Here is a 23,119-nt window from a genome sequence, read left to right as displayed (position 1 = left end):
TTTTTTTATTGGAAAATTTTTGAGGCAAATTTTTGTGAGAATGAAATATAAAGTCATCCTGACCACTTAGGTTAATGGAGATGAGCATTAATGTGGATAATATATTTGAGTTTGACATGCATTATGTGACTATTTTTGTAGCACAGTTAACTTTGATTAAACTTTGCTTCTCATGGGTCCTGAGAATATACTGAATATAAAACTGGGCAATACCACTCTGTTGGTAATAAAACTACTGGTTTAGTTACTAGTTAATCTGATTCACAACTCGTGTAGGGTTGACATTGGAGGGGTGGGGGATCCAGCTCATTTTTAATTTTCCAAGTCCATCTTGGGGCTGGAGGGGAAGCAGGAACCGTCCCCTCCCCTAACTAGGCTGTGCTGAGCTCTCTCTGTGATGCTGGCAGGGGAGGGTGGTGACCAAGTCCTGCTATCAAACCCTTCAGTGGGCACAGGGTTTGGAAGTGTCAGGTTTGTGGTCCTGTCCCTCATTTCTGGAGCAGGGCCTCGACCCTGCCACATCTATGTTTCACATTCATGCCTCTTTCGGACATTAAAGGTCGATTGATGACAAAAAAAAGGGGGGGTGGATCTGGGTCCTAATCTCAGTCCCACTCAAATGGCTTTAAGTCTTAGATAAGTTCCTCAGCTGGTTTTCTCATCTTTATGATGAGTTTATAACTCGATTTCTTTAGATTCTCTTTGTTTTAAGATACCAGGGCAGCTTGGAATCAGGAAGTGCAGTAATGGCACATTTTGGCCACTAGAGGGTGAAGTCTCGTCAGTTAGTTTGCACTCTGCTTGAACAAAATGCAGCATTCTTGGAAATGAAGACAGCATGTGTTATTTGTCCATTGTTTAATTTATAATAAAGTCTCTTAGAGTATCTTGCTTTATGCTTATAATTGAATAATATGTTTTTGATTTTTTTTTCTTTTTTAACCTACTGGATAGGCCTGGGATAAATATTTAAAAGGGTAGAGGTTTCTAGTTGTTTGGGATTCATCTAAGTTTGTTCTTTAAGACAGAATAGCTTGCAGATGACCTTTGGGTATCATTTGTTAGAAGCCTAGTAACATAGATGACCAGGTTTAATAATTTGTGACTGTTTTCTTCTCCACAAATTCATATGTACATGTGCACAAACAATTACTCATTTTGAAATTTGAAGGATAAAAGGGAAATATTTGAGAAACAGTATAGCAGTGTAGTACTTGTAACCTAAGTTTGGTCCTGCTGTACCAGTACCCATGTAACCATGGACATTACAACATTTTTTTAAAAGATTATTTATTTAAAAGTCAGTTCTTGAGAGAGAGTAAGACAGACATACAGACAGAGAGAGAGCGATCTTCATCTGCTGGTTTACCTCCCAAATGGCCACAAAGGCCAGGGCTGGGCCAGGCTGAAGCCAGGAGCCAGGAGCTTCATTCAGCTCTTCCACATAGAAGACAGGGGCCATCTGCTGATGCTTTTCTCAGACCATCAGAGGGAGCTGGATCAGAAATGGAACAGCCAGGACACGAACCAGAGCCCAAAGGAGCATCCCTACCCATGACAGCACCAAGTTACAACTCTATATCCTCAGTATATATCTCAGTATATATTTATTTGGGAAACAAATGGTTGACTTCTCACCTGTATGATCCCTTTAGTAACCTAAGCTTCTGTAGAAGTTCTTCAGTGCTGACATGAAGACAGCTGTATGCTTAGTAGGTCATGTAATCCGGTGATGTCTTTGACCAGCAGCATACGTGTTACTGTGGAAACAGAACTGTAGACACCGGTAGGGTATAAGCATTAAGCTGTTACACAGCCAGAAGGAAGATATTTGCATGCTGTCGAACCTTTTTTTTTTTTTTTAAAGATTTATTTATCGGAGCTAGCACTATGGCCAACAAGGCAATCTATCCTGTGGGGTCAGCGTCCCAAATGGGTTTTGACTCATGTCCCAGCTGCTCTGCTTCCCACCCTGTTCTCTCGTTATGGCCTGGGAAAGGAGCTGAGGATGACCCAATACTTTGGGACCCTGCAGTACATATTGGAAGAGGCTCCTGGCTCCTGGCTCCTGGTTCCCGACTTCAGATTAGCTGCTGAGCTGTTGTAGTCATTTGGGGGATTAGCCAGAGGATGGAAAACCTCTATCTCTGTAAATCTGCCTTTCAAATAAAAATAATATTTAAAAATTATTTATTTGAAAGCCAGAGTTATAGAGAGAGATGCCTTCCATCTGCTGTTTTACTCCCCAGATGGCCTCAATGACCAAGGCTGGGCCAGGCTGAGCTCAATAGCCAGGAGCTTCTTGTGGGTCTCCCATGTGGATGGCAGGGGCCCAAGGACTTAGGCCATCTTTTGCTCTTTCCCAGGTACATTAACAGGGAGCTGGATTGGAAGTGGAAATCAGAACTCAAACTGTTGCCCATTTGGGATGCTGGAGCTGCTAGCAGCAGCATAACCTACTGCACCATGGTGCTGACCCTGAGAGATTTTTCTGACCTCACAAACACAAACAAATCCTTCATGAGTATTTTCTCAAGGCAGCAGTAGTTTAGTCAAGAGGAACTAAGACTAGGAGCCAGGCCAAACTGAGCTGAGATGTACTTGATAGTGAAGCATTTAGAGAAGTCATTTGAGAATAAATGAATATTTGAAAAATAGGCATGTGTGTTCTGGGAATCTATCACAGAGCTGGAGTCAACGACCGTTTATTCCAGCCATACCAGTGTAAATAACTTTGATATATGGAGTCCACTGCACAAGTCTTGAGAAGAAACAAAGACATGAGGTCTAAATAGTCAGGCTGAATGTCTAGAAGGTAACAGAGCAGTGGATACAGAGGCAAGGGTTAGTATTTACATTGGATCTGTGCACATGTGAAGGGGCAGAAGCCAGTGAAGCAGACCAGAGCGAAACAGCATTTTAGGATAATGTACAAAAGATGGAGTTTTTAATCTGTCCAGGTGTAAGTCACCATCCTTGTTGAAAACAGGTTCACTTGTGATATCTAAGGCTCCACACATATTTGTGGCTGGTGATTTTCTCAGCGATGAACTCTAGGTGGTGCGGTGGGTCTGAAAGCTTTACACTCCACTCTATGTACATGTTCACGGACCTTTCTGCTGCTGTAGTAGCATTTGTTTCACGGAAATGAATTGGCAAGTAAAACCTTTGGCAGGCAAGCTAGCTTTTCAAGTACTGCTAGGAATGGAGCCCATTTGTTCCCTTTGGGCTTTGGGCTGATGGAATTCATGGGGTTACTGCTAGAGAGAATGAAATGGTACATTTTCAACCTGGCTCATGACAGCAGAGCCAAGGTGTTAGGGTTTCTGTTGTAGAGGTTTACGTTGTAAGTAACTTAACCTGACTGTGCGTCTTAATATTGCTGGGCTTCTGACCGCTGAAATATGGCTTGGATCGATGGTGGTTTGGAGAAAGTGGAAGGAGGGCTATCCATCATTCCGAGGCTGCATAGAGGCTGGCTGATAATGCTGCTTTCACCAAGCGGCCATCTGTCCATCCATCCATCAGTAGGATGAAATGAGATTTAGCGGAACAGGCAGCCATAACTCTGAGACACTTTCTGACCAGCAGTTGCAGTCCTGGCCTGAGCCTGGCCACAAAGCACGGCCCTGGGGTTTGGTGGGCGGTAACAGCAAGTGCAGCTTCCCGTCACTGTCAGCCTGGAGAGTATTCAACGTGAGGCCATAGCTCTATAACGCTTCATGCAAAATGTGGCTAAATTGGGGGATGACACAGAGGCAGTAATTCTCCAGTCTCAAACTGTTCCACAAGTTGCGTATGCCTTTTTGGTGTTCCAATACCATTGGTACTTCTGCTGATAATTCCCCATTCATGGTGATCTTGAGTGATAAGGTTCAGTTAATTAAATGACTCTATACAGATTCTTTCTCCAGTTAAGCCAGAGCTTTAACCTAGATTTTTAAGTAACCAAAAAAAAAAAAAATTGTATTCTTGAGAAGCCAGAAAGCCCTAAGATGGATAATTGAGCTTGAATAATTTCATGGGAACAGTGTCTTCCTGGTTCTTGCAGAACACTGCCCGGGTATGAGAGCTTCTGGAGTGGTCTAGTGCTTTGTGCCCATGTTGCAGGTCCTGGTACCTCCTCTAGCCAGTGGTCTATCACTGGGGTCCTAGCTGCTGCTCTTTGTTCGGAAGCCTGTGTTTCACTGCAGATGGGGGAGGAGTGGAGAGCGCCTAATGTCCTGGAGGTGCCTTGGAAATGAGAGCCTTGGATGAATTCCTGGGCCTATTGATCTACCAGCAGTTTATGCATCCTGACATTCATAATCTCAGTAGGCTGCTGATGTTCCTGATTAATGGGCCCAGGGGCTGTCCATCCGTCACTTCACATTAATTACCGAAGAGGTGTTTTTCCAGTGATTTACCTGACAGCGGGCTGTGATAAATACCCCTAAGCAGAGTGGGCAGTGATTAATCACGAGGCCACGCCCCTCCCCCCACTCTCCCTTTCCCCTAACCACAGGCCAGCCTGGGACCTGACCAAAGAGTGCCCCCTCTCCATAAGCCATCTATCTCCATAATTGCTGTGGATGCATGTTTGTTGGGGTATGGGACTTGGCGGATAGCATTTCAGAATTTGTGCCAAAGATTATGAGAAGTAAATCTTCCCGATAGGAAGAGTAACTAAGCGTGTTTTTACACGGGGCAGATAAGTGTGTATGAGCTGCCCGGGTATTGCTTTTAAGAAATTGAGTGGAAATATTACCAAGCTACCATGCTCAATTCTGGGCTAGTTGCTCTGGGAGCTTTATAAAGAAAGAAGGCACAGCGTTTATCTTCGTGATATTGTGTCTCTTCACAGAGAATATATGAATAGGTAAGAGAAATCAAAAGAATGTTTCAGATTCTAACATAATCTTGGGAGGACCGCCATAGAAATCCACATTTTTGTTTCTTATTTTTTGACTTTAGAAAGTGAAATTCAGTTAAGTTAACTGTTTTAGTGCTTTCCTTTTATTGTTTAGTGTTTTCCCAGTATTCAGCTGTGGGGGTCATGAATGAAGTGCATGTGGCACCTCCGTTTCTCAAAGAATAAAATAAGCTTTTCTAGCAATTTTAATTGATTTAAAATTAGTATAAAATTTGAGGGAATTTAAGAATTTATGTACTTTTTTTATTGAGCAGTTATTGTAGTCCTAGGGATATAAGAAATGTGAGAGACAGTGTCTGCCCTCAGGAAACTTAAGAGCGCATGAGCTATTCATAAATGCATAAATAATACAATGTATAATGACAAATGAATGCCATATGATGAGTACATATAAATTTCAAAAGGATAGAATCAGTGTCTTCAGTTTTAAGAAAAAGCTGAATTTGAGATAAGCCTTACGAATGAACAGTGCTGATAACTGATGAAGAGAATCAGGCATGGTGGAAGGATATGGCAGCTGTGGGGCCACCCTGTCCAGAATGGAGGGCTTGTGTCTTGAGAGTGGCAAAAATGTAATTGAAACAGTAGATTGGCCCTAAATTACGGAGACCTTTGAGTGCCAAGTAAACTTAGTCAAGATATGGTAGGTTCTGGTGAGCCACAAGTTCTTGAACAAGAATTATGAAAAAAAAAGGGGGGTGTATTTTAGGGAAATCTTACTGCATTTTGATGTTTTAATGTCATTTTGAGTTGCCACAGTACCGTAGGTTATTCTCAGTGTCCTTTTTTCTAAGGTTCTGAATAAAGCTGCCAAATGAGATATGTGGTTTTGTGTGTCTCCTGCTTGCAGTACAAAAGATTGTGTGCTTTGCTTATAGATTAAGAACTACTAAAGGTGATAACCAAAGGTTTCATAATCTTTATATTCATGCAAAGTTGAGTAAGCCAATGAATGCTTTAAATAATAACTGCAGAATTAAATTAGGAAAGAATGTATCGTCAAGTTCTAAAAAAAGGAAATGATTTTTTTAGTCTAATTAGTGCAATTTTGTTCAGGGTGTTGGTGCATTTCAAAAATGAAGGTTGCCTGCAGGAACATTCACATTTGTTAGAGTATGTTTTGCAAATTCCGACCAAGACACCGATGCTGTTCTGGGGGACTCCGGTACTCACCACAGAGGCGTGATACGAGGGCGAGTACTGCTGCTGCCTGCCTTCCCTGCTATTTTTTCCCCCTGCCATAACATTGACATAGCAGGAAGCTCTTGGCAGATGCAACTTTCCAATCTTTGACTCCCAGCCTCTAGAACTATGAGTTCAACAAATTTTTCTTTTCTTTTTTTAAAAAAAGATTTATTTATTTATTATTATTTTTTAAAGATTTATTTATTTTTATTGAAAGGCAGATATACAGAGAGGAGGAGAGACAGAGAGGAAGATCTTCCATCTGATGGTTCACTCCCCAAGTGACCGCATCGGCCGGTGCTGCGCCGATCTGAAGCCAGGAGCCAGGAACTTCTTTCCGGGTCTCCCACACGGGTACAGGGTTCCAATGCTTTGGGCCGTCCTCGATTGCTTTCCCACGCCACAAGCAGGGAGCTGGATGGGAAGTGGGGTCACTGGAATATGAATTGGCGCTCATATGGTATCCTGGCCAAGATGAGGACTTTAGCAGCTAGGCTACTGCGCTGGGCCCCAGACTTTTCTTTAGAAATTACCCAGTCTCAGATATTGTATCACAGTGACAGGAACTGGACTAAGCATCATTTGTTCTTTGGTGATGCAGTTCAGAGTTGTTTTTGATACTGAATTTTGGAATATCTTTATTTTTTGGATAAGCTTCTTTAGGAATTATTTGTTTTTACTTGGAGATTTACAGCTAGAAAAAGAGGGAGAGACAGATACAAATCTTCCACCTGCTAATTTACTCCCTAAATTGTTGCAGTGGCCAAAACTGGGCTGTTTGAAGCTTAGAACCAGAGCTTCTTTCAGGTTTCACAGCTGTGTGCAGGAGTCCAAGGCTTTGGGCCATCCTCTACTGCTCTCCTAGGCCGTCTGCAGGGAAATAGCTTGGAAGTGGAGCAGCCAGGACTTGAACCTGTGTCCGTAGGGGATGCTAGTGCTGCAGGTGGAGGAGTAGCATGCTGTGTCACTGCCAGCTCCTGGATAAACGTTCTTGTTCAGAGATGCAGTTTGCATCTGTTCTCTTTGAGACTGTGGCTTGTCTCTCCATTCTCTTAGCAGTCTCAGAAGTTCTTCATTCGGAGGAGGTCAAAGTTGCTGCTTCAGCCTGGCCCCACCCGAGCTCAGACATTGGGGGAGTGTGCCAGCAAACAGCTGGAGAGCCCACTTGCTCTCATGCTCACTGAGCCTTTCTGATTAACAAACTGCTTTTTAAGAAGTGTCCACACTAGCTAAAGCAATCTGATGAATGCAGTCTATATCAAAACCCAATGGCATTTTTGCAAAAATGTATAAAATCATTTTAAACTTCATGAGGAATCACTAAGGTCTATGAACCGCCAGAGCCATCTTGCAAATTTAGAATGAAGTTGGAAGCCTTGATTTCAGCATCTACTACAAAACTTAAGTAGTCAGAGCAGCATGGTACTGGCATATGGGTCAGTGGCACAGATTAGAGAGGCCTCAGAAGTAAAGCCTTGCCTAAGTATAATCAAATGATTAGCTAAAGCAGGGGCCCTGCTGGGGGGCAAGACTTGGAATCCAATACATATGCAGCAGGCTAATTTTTGAGCTGATAATTTTGTGTGGCTCTTGAGTGATGTTACAAATATCCAAATGGCCTTTGGCGGAGGAAGATCCAACACCCATTTTTTAAAGGTGCTAAGGCTGCATATTGGCAAAAGGATAGTTTCTTCAGCAGAAGATGTTGGGAATTACTGGGTAGCCATGAAAAGAATAAACTGAGACCCTCTGAACAAAGTTTAACTCAAAATAGACCAACTCTTACCTTGATAGCCAAAAGTATAAAACTCTCAAGAAAAATAAATTGGGTAGGGTGACATTTGGTACAAGGTTAACCTCCAAGCCCACATCCCATTTCAGAGGGTTTGAGTTTTGAGTCCTACCTTTGCTTCTGATTGAGTTTCCAGGTGCTTCCTCTAGGTCTCCTTCATGGGTGCAGGGTTCTGAGAATTTGGATCATCCTCTGCTGGATTGGAAGTGGAGTAGCCAGGACATGAGTTGGCACCCATATGGGATGCCGGCACCACTGGCAGAGGATTAGGCTACTGCACTACTGCACAGGCCCAGGCCTGGCCCCTCCCTTTCCCCTTTTAAGATTTTTTTTTTAAATTGGAAAGGCGGATTGCAGGTGCATGGTCCCAAGGCTTTGAGCTATCCTCTACACAGGTGGGAGTCATGTCCTCTGTGTTCTGGCTGAGAGCTGGGAGCTGAATGGGAAGCAGAGCAGCAAGGACATGAACCAACACCCATATGGGATGCTGGCACATGCAAGGCGAGGATTTAGCCACTAGGCTATTATGCTGGGCCCTCTAGCCGCTATCCTTAAGACTGCTGAAGGGTGTAGTTCCATGTCATCTTCTATAGCTGCTTCCTGCTGATTACCATTGAAGGTCAGCCTGTGGTTTTCATGATCAGACTGGGGGCCTTGCACGCCCTAGGTTTGGAAATCTCTCCCTATCTTATCTAATAAATCCATCTTATGAATCATGGAAAGTGTCGTTAGTGCCAGTGCTGTGTCCCCTGCATTTTCATTGCCACTAATTGATGATATGTTGAGGGACTGTTAGAGTTGGAAAGTCGTTTTGTGGACATCATAATAAAAATTGTAAATTAGCATTCTAAATGCAGAATCTATGGAATTTTAATGAGGAAGCAGGGTACTTACACATTTAAAATGTGTGCTTACAAACTGCTTACTAATCACAAGGTAGAAAATATGCAGCAATTACATAGTAGAAAAATTGGACAACATCTTGAATGGCTGGCCAAGTTAGGAGTATTATGGAAGTACAGGTGGGAGTCATGTCCTCTGGGACACATCACCACCTCTGTAGTATTCTGGCTGAGAGTCTGTAACCTTAGTCTGATTGTAGAAGACATAAAGCTAACCTTAAATGATAAATGTTCTCTTTTAAGAAGGATGAAGGGGAGTTAGTCTTAAAATATTGTCAGTGTCAGTTGATCAGCTACTCTAGCCAAGTGTTGACAGTGACTATCTGGGCCGGCGGAGACTCTAAGGTGGACTGTCGGCCAGTGGATTCTGGAGAGATTTCATCGTGATTGGAGTGGCAGGATCAACAGCAATTCAGGACTGTTGAACTATCAAAACCTCTTGAAAACTTCATGGTGTTTTAAATTTCTATTTTTCTTCCTGTTGTTGATTTTGTATTGTAGCTTTTCATTTAAGGGGATGTATGGTAACTGTATAATGGAGACTATCATGTGGGCAGCTCTACTTCCAGATAAAGGATGGGCTTCCAATGAAACAGTTAACTATATCTTGACAACGGGATGCTGGACTCCATTGGATATGCCTGCAATGATGGACATATGACTGTTTGTGAAGAATTATACTGTAGTAATAATAATATAGGGGAACTCAATGGTGGGGAGGGGACCTGGGGTGAGGTCTTGGGAAATCCCAAGACCTATGGAATTGTATCATAAAATGATAATAATAATAAAATTTAAAATAATAATAAAAAAATATTGTCAGTGTCATAATAGACTATAGTAGACTGGAAATGTTCCAGAATGTTGGAAACTAAAAAGTCATGGCAACTAAGGCAGTACCTGACCCTACAATGGAACCTTTATCAGAGAAGGAAATTCTGTAAAGGACACTGCTGGGTAAACTGACAAAACTAAAGTACTGATGCTAGAAGAAACAATTTTATCAATGTTAGATTTGATGACATTGTTAACTGTATTATGATTATGTGAGGAATGTTTTTAGGATGTAGGCTCAGATATGTAGGAGAACCATGATGCCTACAATTTGCCCTCAAAATGTTCAGGTGTATCTATATGTGTGTATGTGTGAGTGTATGTGTGAGAGAGAGGGGGGGAGGGAGAGAGAGAGAGAGAGAGAGAGAGAGAGAGAGAGAGAGAGAGAGAGAGAATGGAGAAAACATGTGTGATTGCAAATGACAAGTGAGGTGGAATGTTTGTAGTCAGTGGATATGATTAAAGGGTGGATGTGTACTCTGTTTTAGAGCCATTGGCTTGAAATTATTTCTGAATAAAAGTTATGTATGTTTAGTTGTGACGTTTCTCATGCACTAATGAAGTAATGAAGCCTAGAGTATTTGTTAGAAGCATGAGTAGTCATCATGCCCGTGAGGTAGTTTCTCTGAAATACCAAATGTCGCAGTGAGCCTTTTGTTAAATTAAGATCAGATCGGTTCATGGGTTCATTATCCAGTGAGTATCTTAAGTACTAGAATGTGGTTGAAGAGGAATCCATGCTTTAGATAACCAAATATAGGACAGATAGTGTCGATGCCGTGTTATGAAATGAAAGCCTGATTTATTTTGTGCTCATTTACTTTTGTGAGGGTAAGATGATTATTCAAATTTTCTTTCAAGGGGATTTTGAAACTATAGAAACAGTTGGACAGGTGTGCAGGTATGATCCCAGTTTTCTGAAGTATATAGAGGAAATTATTTGGCCTCGTTATTTTAAAGGCTTGAGGTAGCAGTCAGTTGTTCATCATAAGGAAGTCTAGATTTGCATCTCCTTTAGAAAGTATGACTTTGAACAAAATTGCATGCTGATGGCCTATACAGAATAAATTAGCCACAAAATGCACGTCAAAAAGCTAATTACTGACCTCTAGTTAAGAAGCAAATTGGACTGATAGAAGCACTTAGTACATTGAAAAAGCGGAAAACATTACGTAAATATCTGCGTAGGACACTTTTGGTCTAAGTAATAGTGTTGTAATTGTAAATGAACAGCCCTGTCTCTGGTTTAAAGACCTTTGTTGACTGTAGTTGCAAAACAAGCACCAGATAAATTGGCAGTATCTTGAAAGTCTAAAAGATGGGGATGCTTAACTTTTTTTATTTATTTACTTATTTTTTGTGACTGCGGATTATTTTTAAAGATTTATTTATTAAAGGTAGAGCTACAGAGAGGAGAGATGGGGAGAGAATGAGAGAGAGAGGTCTTCATCTGCTGAGCCACCATGGCTGGAAGCAGGCCATTCCTCAGTGAGGAAGCAGGAGCTTCCTCTGGATCTTCCACGTGAGTGCGGGGCCCAAGTACTTAGATCATCCTCCCCTGCTTTCCCAGGCACATTAATAGGATGCTAGATTGGAAATGGAACAGCCAGGACAGGAACTGGTACTCATATGGGATGCCAGCATTGCAGTGGGTGACTTTGGTGTAATTGGAGCATCTGTCACTGGCCTGTGAGCTGGTTCTTAAAATTTTACAAGTTTTAAAAAATTTTTAATCATAGTTATTTTTAAAGATTTAATTATTTTTATGAGAAGCAGATTTGGAGAGGAGAGACAGAGAGAAGGATCTTTCCTCTGCTAGCTCATTCCCCAAATGGTCGTAATGGCCAGAACTGAGCCAATATGAAGCTAGGAACCAGGAGCTTCTTCCAGGTGTCCCATGTGAGTGCAGGGTCCCAAGGCGCCTGAACGTCTGCTGCTTTCCCAGGCCACAAGCGGGGACCTGGGTGGCAAGTTAAACTATGTAGGCTTGCTATTAGAAGGGTAATTTGTAAACTCTTAAACTTACCATGTTCTGATGATCTTATTACATTTTGGTATGATCTGTGTTCTTGAAGATTGAGTATATATAGTAGTTCTATGATTGAAATACTGTGTAAGGATGTAGTTATGTGGACTTTAATTCCATATTTAATGATATCACATTGGTTGTTTGAAACTAGCCATGGTAAGTATATTTACATGGCAGAGATTGGCAAATGCCATAAATCAAGATTTTATTTATTATTTAAAGATTGTCTAGACATAAAGTGATGGAGAAAATGCTAATGCAGATGTGTCATGTCTTTATTATATAGTGAATAGCTCAAAAAATGAGGATATATTCTCCCATTATTCAAAAGCTATCAACTGCCTAAGCAAAAAAGTCACTCATCCGGTTGACATCATTGATGTAAACAAAAATATCAATCAGTACTACAAACTGCGTTTGGAGATCTAGTTACCGAATTACCAGCACACTGTTGGTTATGGTATACCTGAATTCAGTGATTTGAAGAATTCAGATATGTAGTCTGATTTGTTGCAAATCAGAAATAAAATCATAGAATTTAGGGCTTGAAGAATGCTTAATCTAGACCGATTTGTCATTTATTTGAATAGAAATGTCTTCTTTAGTGTATTTCAGTTGTCCAGTTTTATTTAAATTGCTTTAGAGACAGCTTTGTTATCTGATATGTGCGTTGGAGAACTATAGAAGTAGAGCTGTTTCTTGTCTAATATATATATTTATTTATTTTTCTTGGGAGGTCAGATTTACAGAGTGAAGAAATGATAGATTTTGCATCCACTGGTTCACTCCTCAAGTGGCTGCAACGGCCAGAGCAGAGCTGATCTGAAGCCAGGAGCTTCTTCTGGGTTTCCCACGTGGTTGTAGGGTCCCAAAGCTTTGGGCTGTCCTCTACTGCTTTTCCAGGCCACAAGCAGGGAGTTGGAAGGGAAATGGAACAGCTGGGATACAAACTGGCACCCGTATGGGATCCTAGCACATGTAAGGCGAGAACTTCAGCCACTAGGCTACTGCGCTGGGGCCTTGTGTTAAACTTGATTGTACTTTAATTTGTACCAGTTGGTTCTGATACTGGCTTCTGGAGAAGCATAAGAACACTGAAAGATAGTACAGATTTTTTTTTTCTCTTTTATAAATGCAAGCAAGTAATCCTTTAGGGGTAAAGATTGTTGTGATACTCTCATTTAGGCCTCTTTGGCAAGTATTCCTAGATTTCTTTTTTGCTTTTTATTTGAAAGATATATCTCTATCTATATATGTTTTTGGAACTATTTAGATAGTCTTATATACATATCTATCTACCTGTGTGTGTATCAGTCCTCTACCCATCCACTGGTTTGTTGCAATGCCAACAACAGCTGGGGCTGGACTAGCCTGAAGCCAGGAACTCAGCTGTATCTGGTCTCCCACATAGGTGGTGGGACTCAAGGACCTGCAGTAATATCTACTACCTCTCAGGATATTCATTAAGCAAATCACTGTTTTTTGTGTATATATTTATGTTGCATAAATGGTTTTTGAGGGTTTCACCTTAGTTACACTCTACAGTGTAAAAGCCATAGCTCTTAGAATATAAAGGTGATCATGTTTCATGAGCACTGAATTCTGATACACTTTAATTTAGCCTAACTAAGGCTACTTATTTAAAAAGTAGATGATTTAAAGAATATAAATCTGGATAATATGTGAATAAAATCCAAAATGATTGTTTTTGGAACTTGCTCTCCTTGGGATGTGCACCTTAATTAGTTTTATGGCAGGTTTTGCTTCTTTTTGCACTTGAAGGTATCTGTAGGCTGGATTAGTAGGCCCTTTACCTCATGGGTTCAATATGTTGTAATTAGTTCCTGGTAATTAAATCATCCTTTCTTTTTCTTGCAGGTTGAGTTGGTGCAATGCAGCAAGAAGGGGACAGATGCAGAGTTCGCGCCAGAAGGCCTGATATGGCACTTTATGTCCCCAAAGCTCTAAGGGGCACAGTGCTCCTCAAGACCGGTGATAAGGAAAAAAGCTGTAGTTCAGTAAACTCTCTGGTGAAAGAGGAACAAAACAGTTGCCTCTCCCAAAAGGAGGTCCTTAGAGACAAACTTGAGGCTCAGAGACTGAGTAACAATCCTGATGGAAAGGAACCTAACTGGAAAGAAGGAAAGACTTATTCAGCAAGATTAAGGAAATACACATGCCTTCAAAACAGAAATAAAGATAGGGTTTGTACCAAGAGAGGGCCTATAGAATCCAAAGAAGTATCCCAGGGACACCAGCACAGGGTCCCAAATGTTGATATTGCACCTGGTATACCTTCACAAGGGCATTTTAAACCAAAGAAGGTAGAGTGTTTGGAGGTTGAAACCACAGATTTGACAGGATGTGAGAGGATTCCTGTATCACAGTCCTGTTCAGAAATCCCTGAGGCACAAGTTCTAAGCACACCACTCCAAAACATGGAATTGAATGAACTAAGGGCGGAAACTTCTCAAGACAGAGATTTGGAAAGCAAAATTGAAACCGATGCCCAAATTGTAGAGACACTGTCTCAGTTTCCTGGAGTTTTTAGTTCTGTATCACAAACTGAGAGTCTGAGTACATCAGTAAAATTAAGCTCTGATTCTTCAACTGCACCACAAGATGGAGGGGCGAGGCTCAGCAGTGGAGATGTCACGGCTGTCGCTGATTCTGCATGTCCACATCTTGTCATTGATCAAGCCTCTGCCAACTTTGCATCTGAGAATATAGGTGATATAGTCAACAATACAGATTCTGTCTTTGGTCGGAAAGGTCTAGATTCCATTCCTGAGACTGTGGGCCCTGTCACTCCTGAAGAGACTACAGACAATAAATTCAGGAGCACAAATGGAATTGTTGATCCAACGAAAATTAAAAAGTGTGAGAAGAATAACATCAGTGCCAGTGAGTTTTGTGTGGAGTACGGACTTTCTGAGACAGCTGTCCTTGCTCAGGAAACAGACAGAAATAGTAGGTGTCAGGATGTAGATGATATTACCAATAAGGCATGTGTGATGGACATTGCAGAAGATCTATGTCATCATGCAACTACAGACAGTCCTTGTGAGGTTCCAGGTGGAGTAGCTGATGAGACCTGTGCTACTCCGTGTGATTTCTCAGGATATATAGAAATAAGTGCAAGTGCGGCCCAACCTCAAGAAGTTAGAAGTGGGGATGACGCACAAAATTTCAGCACCCTGATTTCTTGCCCAGATATTTATGGTGAGAATGTTTTATCTGATTTTACAGAGTCAACAGGAAAGTTGACAGAGAACTCGTCAGGTTGTACTTCCTCCTTCCCTAGAAAGAAGATTGCTGATGGTAATTGTCACACTTTTTTGGACTCTGAACTCAGTGTGTTAAATGGCCCAGAAGTATTTGCAGACTGTGCCTCAGGCAGTGATGCAGATAGTACTGGCGATACAACCAAGGTGTCACTTGAACTGAGGACTGCTGAAGATGTCGAAACAGAAGAGCAGGGTGACTCAGAGAATACAGAACTCGGAATGTCCTTTCCTGGTGGAGAATCTTCTATGGGAACACTCACGGAACTGAAAACAGCTGACACTTCTTGTGGGGAGGACAGTCCTGATCCCGAGGAGAGCTGGGAATCTATGTTTAATGACGATGGTGACTGCCTGGATCCCCGTCTACTACAGGAGGTGTGCAGGAATTGCTTGATGCTTAGACAACATGTAAATTCTGAGAATCCTGGGATTTTGGGGATACTGTTGCTAGACATTTGCATACATTGATACATATTCAGTTTAAGGACAGTTTGAGGGGCTTCAAAAAGCTTGTGGAGTCTAGAATTAAAAGATAATGTGAATTTTTTGAAGTTCCTCATATCTGATATATCTTAATCTTTTCTAAATATTTATTTATTTGAAGGAAGGAGAGACAGAGGTCGATCTTCTATCTGCTGGCTCACTCCCCAGATGACCACAGTACAAAGCCAGGAGCCTGGAGCCTCCTCTAGGTCTCCCATGCTGGTGCAGGGGCTGGAGGACTTGGGCCAGGTGATGAAATGGAGCAGTTGGGACTCAAATTGGCACCCATAAAGGATGCTGCCACCGCAGGTGGATGGTATGCTATGGGCCAGCCCTGATAGATTTTTTTTTAAGAAAGTTAAAACATACAGAAGTAAACTGTTGCTATAAGTATATCCTAAGTTATCTTATTTGAAGAGATTAAAGATAAATGTAATGGATTCTGACTATCTGCTGAGGAAACATGAGAGACACTTATTGCAAATGCTTTTCTGTATTGACAAGATATATTTTACACTAGCCTACTTACAAGGTAGAGAATAATCTATTACTATTAATAACATTTATTTCCTACTAGAAGTTGAAATATTGTTAGACACTGTAGAGGAAAGGAAATAGAGAAGGTAAGGTAAAATAAAATAGGATTACTTTTAAGTTTAGTCTGAATTAAAATTGAAGAATAAATCACATTTATAAAAAAATGCAAATAAATAATGACATGATAATAAGTTGTAGTTTAAAGTGTTGGACTTAAATGGATCCGGCATGGTGGCTTTGCTTGCTTGCTAATCTTCAGCCTCTATCACTGGTATCCCATTCGGGTGCCTGTTTGAGTTCTGGCTGCTGCACTTCTGATCCAGCTTGCTGCCCATGGCCTGGGAAAGCAGTTGAGGAGGGCTCAGGTCCTTGGGTCTCTGCACCCATGTGGGAGACCTTGGAAGAAGTTTCTGGCTCCTGGCTTCAGATCAGTTCAGCTCTGGTCATTGCAGCCATTTGGAGAGTGAATCAGCAGATAGAAGAACTCTGTCTTCTTTTCTCCATAATTTGGACTCTCAGAGAAAAATAAATTTTATGAAAAAAATGTTGGATTTGAAGACATCTTAGAAATTACTTAGTTCAGGGCCCGGCGCAGTGGCACAGTGGTTAAGGTCCTCGCCTTGCACGCCCGGGATCCCATATGGGCACCGGTTCTAATCCCGGCAGCCCCGCTTCCCTTCCAGCTCCCTGCCTGTGGCCTGGGAAAGCAGTCGAGGACGGCCCAAAGCTTTGGGACCCTGCACCCGTGTGGGAGACCCGGAAAAGGCTCCTGGCTTCGGATCGGCCGTTGCGCTCACTTGGGGAGTGAATCATCGGACGGCAGATCTTCCTCTCTGTATATCCGCCTTTCCAATAAAAAAATAATAAAAATAAATCTTTAAAAAGAAATGACTTAGTTCAGTCTTTTTAAGGTTACACAGGTACTCTGTCTAGCAAACAAGTTTGTTGCCATAAACTGGAACCACAGGTTTTAAAAAAGAGCCACTGCCTCTTTTTATTCCTTTGCGTGGTTCACATAATCCTTGCCTGGTAGGGAAAAGTTCTTTTCCTAGAAGATCCCCTGGTTTTATAAAGGAAGCTTAGTGGTCACATTCTTGGGAAAAGCCGAATCAGGATTTTGGTCTCTTCTATCTTAATACACCATTTATATTCTTTCTAGCAGACAGTTTCCTTACCTAACATTTTGTTTGAGCCATTCTGAAGAGCTTTTATATATATATATAAATATATATGTGTAAGATTTATTTATTTTTATTGGAAAGTCAGATATAGAGAGAGGAAGATCTTCCGTCTGATGACTCACTCCCCAAGTGACCACAACGGCTGGAACCGAGCTGATCTGAAGCCAAGAACCAGGAGCTTCTTTTAGGTCTCCCATGCAGTTGCAGAGTCCCAAGGCTTTGAGTCTTCCTTAACTGCTTTCTCAGGCCACAGACGGGGAGCTGGATGGGAAGTTGGGCCCCTGTGATTAGAACCGGTTCCTGTATGGGATCCTGGCGTGTTCAGAGCGAGGACTTAAGCTGCTAGGCCATCACGCTGGGCCCTTTGGAGAGCCTTTTAAGTACAAAGCGATTTCTCTGAAAATTAAATTGAAAGTATAGAAAAAATTACCATAAGACTGAAGAGGGCAGCCCATTGGACAGAACTGACTTCGCAATATTAAGCATGCCCACCCTATTCTTACTCTCTTATTCCTTTTTTTCCCCTAAAATTGATTTGAAAGGCAGAATTGTATGTAGAAGGAGATGTTTCATCTGCTGGTTCACTTCCCACATGGCTGCGTCAGCCAGAACTGGGTCAGGTTGAAACCAGGGACTTCATACTGGTCTCCCCTTGGGCGTGGGGACCTGAGCCATCATTCTCTGCCTTCCCAGACACAGTAGTAGGAACCTAGATTGGAAGTAGAGCAGCTAAGACCTAAACCATTGTTCACACAGGATGTTAGCACCACAGTTGGCAGTTTAGCCTGTGCCATAGCCCCAATATATTTTTATTTTCAAGTTTGTTTTATTTATTTGCAAGACAGTGCTACACAAAGAAGAGATTAAGAAGTCTTCCATTTGTTGACCCACTCCCCAAATGGCTGTGCTGGTGGGAGTGAGCCAGGCTGAAGCCACAAGGCAGGAACTTCATTTGGGTCTTCCACGTCAGTGACAGAAGTTTAAGTTCTTGCCCCCTTTCTAATCATATTAATAGGAAGCTGGATGGGGAATGGAGCAGTCAGGGCTCGAACTGGTGCTCCAAGATGGGATGCTGATGGTGCAGGTGACAGCTTAATTTATCGCACCATTGTGCCTGCCCCAGAAGTGAAACTCGAGAATGTCTGTTCAAATGTATGTGTACATCTGAGTGTGAGAAGCTCCGTAGAGCTGTTAGTCTGTAATTAGACTTGATGTTAGCCAAAAGGCCGAGAAGCGATAGCAGCCTGTAATTTTAAAAAATATACTTTTTAGTATAGATTTTTGAGGCCTAAATCAGGTTAAGAAATAGTTACAATGGTAAGTTAGATGAATTTCCAGGATCAGATCATTGTGAGAGGGCATTAGTCTGAGAAAGCGAGGCGTGTTTGCAGGAGTTGGCAGAAGAAACCTGTAGGAAAGAGAGCACCACTCCTGCGGAAGGACCTGGCACACGAGCATTTACACATGGAAGTGCTCAGTGGTTTCTAACGAGCACAGATGAAAAGGCAGAGATGGAACCCTCTGACTTTTAAAAATGATCTCCAAAGGTTTCAGAACATCCCTGAAGTGGAATTTAGATTCATCATACCTGAGAGAGCTCCCATTCATGAGTTCATTCCTTGAATGCCTGCAGTATCTGTGCCTGGGCCGGGGCCAAAGCTGGGAGTCAGGAACACAGTCTGAGTCTCCCAGTTACCTGGGCCGTCTCTCCTGCTTTCCATGGGCGGTAAACTGAACAGAAGCCATAACTGGCAATCCAGCCCATGTTTCTGAAAGGGAAAATTATAATCCAGCCATTAAAAGCAGATTACAAAGGGAGGAAATCCCTTCACATCCTACTCCACTTTTAAGTCAAATAGTAAATTTGAGTACTTAAGAGTTTGATAAACTGTAATTCACAAATAGCTAGGCTTATGTTATCAGTACTGTGTTAAAAATAGTAAACTTCATGCCGACTTTCTCTCTGCTCTGCAGTTGCTTACATTTTTTTGTACAGACACTATGTAACCGTGTGACTTGATAGCTACATAGCAGTCTGAAGGCTAATTAATATAAATCAACATATAAAATAGCTTTGTTAGAGATATATATAAAAACAGTTATTTTGATTGTCTGCCAAAATTTGAAAAGGAGATTTGATCCCCCAGGGCTAAACTGATTGATGCAGTTGCATGCTGACAGGGCCAGAGGGGTAAGAGATTGTAGTTCCACTTCTGTATTGCTTTATGTTCCTTATTCCTATTAAAAAAAAAAAAAAGACTGATAGTCTGTTTCTTGAGGAATTTTAGGTTTATGAAAAAAAGTTAACAGTACCCATGTACCCCCTCACTCTTCTATTTCTAATTACTTTTTCACAGTATCTTTTATTAGTCTCAACTCATTTTAACAGATTTATAACTGTGTCTGAGTGGGCATGTTGTTGACTCTTTGAGTGGTGATTTGTGGACTGACCTTCCAGATGTTGTACATTCTAATGCAATCACCCAGGGCATCTAGCAAAGGGTCTGATTGAATTATGTGCTCTTCATTCTGTTAGACCTCTGATTAACACAAAACAATATGAAGATTTTGTTACTCATATAGGGTGTTTTTTTGTTTTAGGCCAGGTTATTCCTAAAATTGAAGAGTTCCCTTCTGAGCTCTGTTGGATTTATTGCATATTTTTTCTTTTGAGTCAGCATACATGCCAGCAACATTTTGATTTCTGGCAGAAAGGCAGACCCTTCTAGGCTTATATTGCTAGTATAAAGGAAGCTTTTTGGAGTTCTTGTTTGTAGCTTCAGAGATTTCTGGTGTGCCTCAATTTCTCCTTAGCAATGTTTCTGTTTCAGTGAACTCAGCAAGATACAGTGTGTCAGGTGTGGTTGGGGCATGAGTCCTAATGCTTACCCCACTGAATTCATGAGCTGTGTGGTAACAATAGCAGGGAGAAAAAGAGCCAGCTATGTACAAGTATTAAGGATTCATTGATTTTTAAAAACTTTGGTTAGGGATAGAAACATACCTTTGGGAGAATTACATCCTTCACACATCTCGTCTTATGTTAATCATTTGTGGTATCAGGAAGTGCATATATTCTAAAATTGGATTGTTAGTGGCAAAGCTTTGTGGGAGAGAACTTCTAGTGAAGAAGGGAGTGATTTAGCCATAGGTGTAGCTACTGAAATATGTACTGGAGAGTCTAAAATATACTTAAATTCAGAATTCTTTCTGTTGTGATGACTCTGGGGTTGAGGTATTGGAAAAAATAAGATTTTCCCATACAGGGCAGAGATGCACATGCTAATAAGTAGGTGTTTCATGTTCTTTGGCTGAAGGCTGAGTTTGTTCAGAAAAATCTAAGGGGACAATCATAAATACGGGGCACCAATCCTAAAGCCTCAAGATGGTGGAGTGTACTGTTACATTGTTCCCCTAGGTCAGGATTGGCTTGCTGCTTATCCAATGTGTCTGAGCCAGTTACTGAAGGTTGGAAGGACATATTTATTACCTGTTGCTGAGATGGACAAAGACTGTAGACTAAGGAAAGAGCTGTTTTTTTTTTTTTTTTTTTTAAAACCAGGAAAGATCTGTCTGTGTAACAGGAATTGAGATAGTCAAGGTAGTATAAGGGAGAAGTGGATCTTGATCTGGAGAAATCAAGCAAGAAGTGGGTAGCAGTGAATGCCAATTTTGTCTGCACTGCAATTTTTCTTAGGCTTCATGGGTACCTACTGTCAGTGAATATTACAACAGTACCCAAGTACCTGAGCTAGTTGTGGATTTTAGGATTCTTCTGCTTGAGTTGGCTTTATTATTCCAGCCTTTAGCTTTCAACTTTATCAGTGATATCTTTCTACCTAATGTTTCCGAGCATACTGGGAAGAGAGATGTAATTTGTGGGCTTTGTATCTGTAATTTCACGAAACATAGAATAATAATTACATCTTTTTGCTGTGATTTTCATTGTGTTTTCAACAAGTCTCAGAAGCTAAAACGCTTAATAGTTACCTCAGAAGTGAGACATATATGTGCAAGTTCAATTTTGCAGACCAGGTCAGAGCAAGAAACTGGAATCAAATCTCCTGGCCAGACTGTACTTTTCCTTCTTAATAATCAGTTCTTAGTGTTTCGATTTCTAAGATATTTTGTGGTTTGCCTTATGTCTTCCATAGTGCTTATTTAGCCCCAATTTATGACAGCACAAGATGCAGTTCTTCACTTGGTTTGGTTTTTTGTGAAGTAACTCACAAAGTCACCCATCAAAAAGATTAAACGAAGAGAATAATTCCACTTACAATAGCATCGGAAATAATAAAATATCTAAGAATAGATTTAACAAAAGGACATAATATGTATACTGAACATTAAAAAACATTTGAAAGAAAATTTAAAAAGAGTAAGTAAATAGGAAGACATCCCATGATCATCTGTTATTGTTACTCCCCAAATTTATTTTCATATTTCTGTAGTCCCAGTTGCCTATTTTTGCAGAAATTGACAAGCTAATCGTTAAATTCCTGTGTAAATGCAAGGGACTGCAACTATCAGAGTGTTTTTGAAAACCAACGAAATTGTAGGACTCAGATGTCCTGATTTCATAACTTTTTGTAAAGCTCTGGTAATGTGGACTGTGGCCCTGGTACAAGATTGACATGCAGGTAATTATAGAATCCTTTTGTCTGTTTTAGGGAATCCAAGTTATCCTCTGTGCTTAACACTGTCTTCCCTTAGAATTTTCCTCTTGGAATTTATCAGTTTTCCTGAGATTTTGTTTAGCTACTTGTATGATACACATCTGCTGAAAGTAAAATAATTTAGATTCTCTTTCTCTTTAGGAAACTTGTCATTCTATGGATGTTAGTTCCCTTGGTTGTCTTGCAAACTCAGCTTCTAGTGAAGTCAGGAAAAGTAATGGTTTTGTGGATCAGCTGATATTTTCCCTTGTTACCATTAGAGCAATAATATCTTCCTGCTCTCTGCATCCCAAGCAGAGTGGAATTAACATGGTGCTTGGCATGCAGTAGATTTACCACTTCATTAAAATTAGTTTAGGTTGAATTGATTGAGTACTAAATGCCAAGGACTTTGTATCATGTTATTTAATCCTCACAACTGACTTGTGGGCACTTTTGTTATATCAGTTTCTTGGATTCAAAACTGACACTTAATGCAGAGAAAGAACTGGAAAACAGGAAGAAACTTATTGATTACCTGCATCACTTTTTGTCCTTCTTCCTCTCCGATAAAACCTGAATCCATTTTTCACTTCTCCAGAGAAAAGAGGTAGATTCCTTGTTCTCTTTCTCAATTTGATGGGAGAAGAGACAGTACAAAAGAAGGAAACCCTAATGGGATCTCATTGGACTTTTGATTGATAAAAAAGGAAAAGGTCTCAAGAGGTAGCAGCTTCGGGTCGGTAAGAAGTCAGTAGCAGCTAGATTTGATAACAGCTGAATGGCAAAGTGACTGTTGTGACTTTGCTGTGGCCTTCCCATTTTCCATCTCTGATTCCAGTTATTTAATGGGACAGTATAATTTGAAATATTTTTCATTATTACTAACTTCTTCACTATTCTCTTATGCGGGAAAGTTTTGGTGGCTCTCATGCCAGAGAAATTGAGTATAAGTACTTGTACCATTTACATTTGTCTAATAAATTCCTCTATGAATTTTCTCTTCACCATGTAATAATCCAACAAAAGGTGAATTTGTTTTTAATTAAAAATATCTTATCATTTTTTACTTCCAGAAGAGAGATTGAGATGAATGTGATCAGTTATCTGAAATTAAAACAAGTTGTCAGTCTATCCTTCTTGTGTGTGAGTCAGTTTCTAACATGTGACATTTGTAACTCAATGTGTTGTGTATATATTTGCTCCTGCTGATTGACTGATGCAAATTGGATTTTATGTATTGCCAATCTGCCAGAAGTTCAATGTCTCTTTCAAGTATTTTTACCTGTGTGATATACACTGGGTGATAAACCCATGGTCAT

The 23,119-nt window shown here is 40.9% G+C and overlaps 1 protein-coding gene across 2 annotated transcripts in view; it reads left to right on the top strand.

Moving 5' to 3' along the window:
• R3HCC1L (R3H domain and coiled-coil containing 1 like) overlaps positions 1–23,119 on the top strand; it is a 57,637-nt gene that overhangs the window by 18,340 nt on the left and 16,178 nt on the right. For both annotated transcript variants that reach the window (XM_040992346.1, XM_040992347.1), the window contains exon 2: positions 13,533–15,316. In XM_040992346.1, the coding sequence (XP_040848280.1) occupies positions 13,547–15,316 (1,770 nt within the window). In that variant the 5' untranslated portion in view covers positions 13,533–13,546. The remainder of the gene's footprint in view (positions 1–13,532; positions 15,317–23,119) is intronic.

Source organism: Ochotona curzoniae, unplaced genomic scaffold (assembly GCF_017591425.1).
Source record: "Ochotona curzoniae isolate NIBS_2020 unplaced genomic scaffold, NIBS_Ocur_1.0 contig_66, whole genome shotgun sequence".
Taxonomy (NCBI): domain Eukaryota; kingdom Metazoa; phylum Chordata; class Mammalia; order Lagomorpha; family Ochotonidae; genus Ochotona; species Ochotona curzoniae.
The sequence above is the reverse complement of the archived record's forward strand: the minus strand, read 5'-3'. Positions and strand labels throughout refer to the sequence as shown.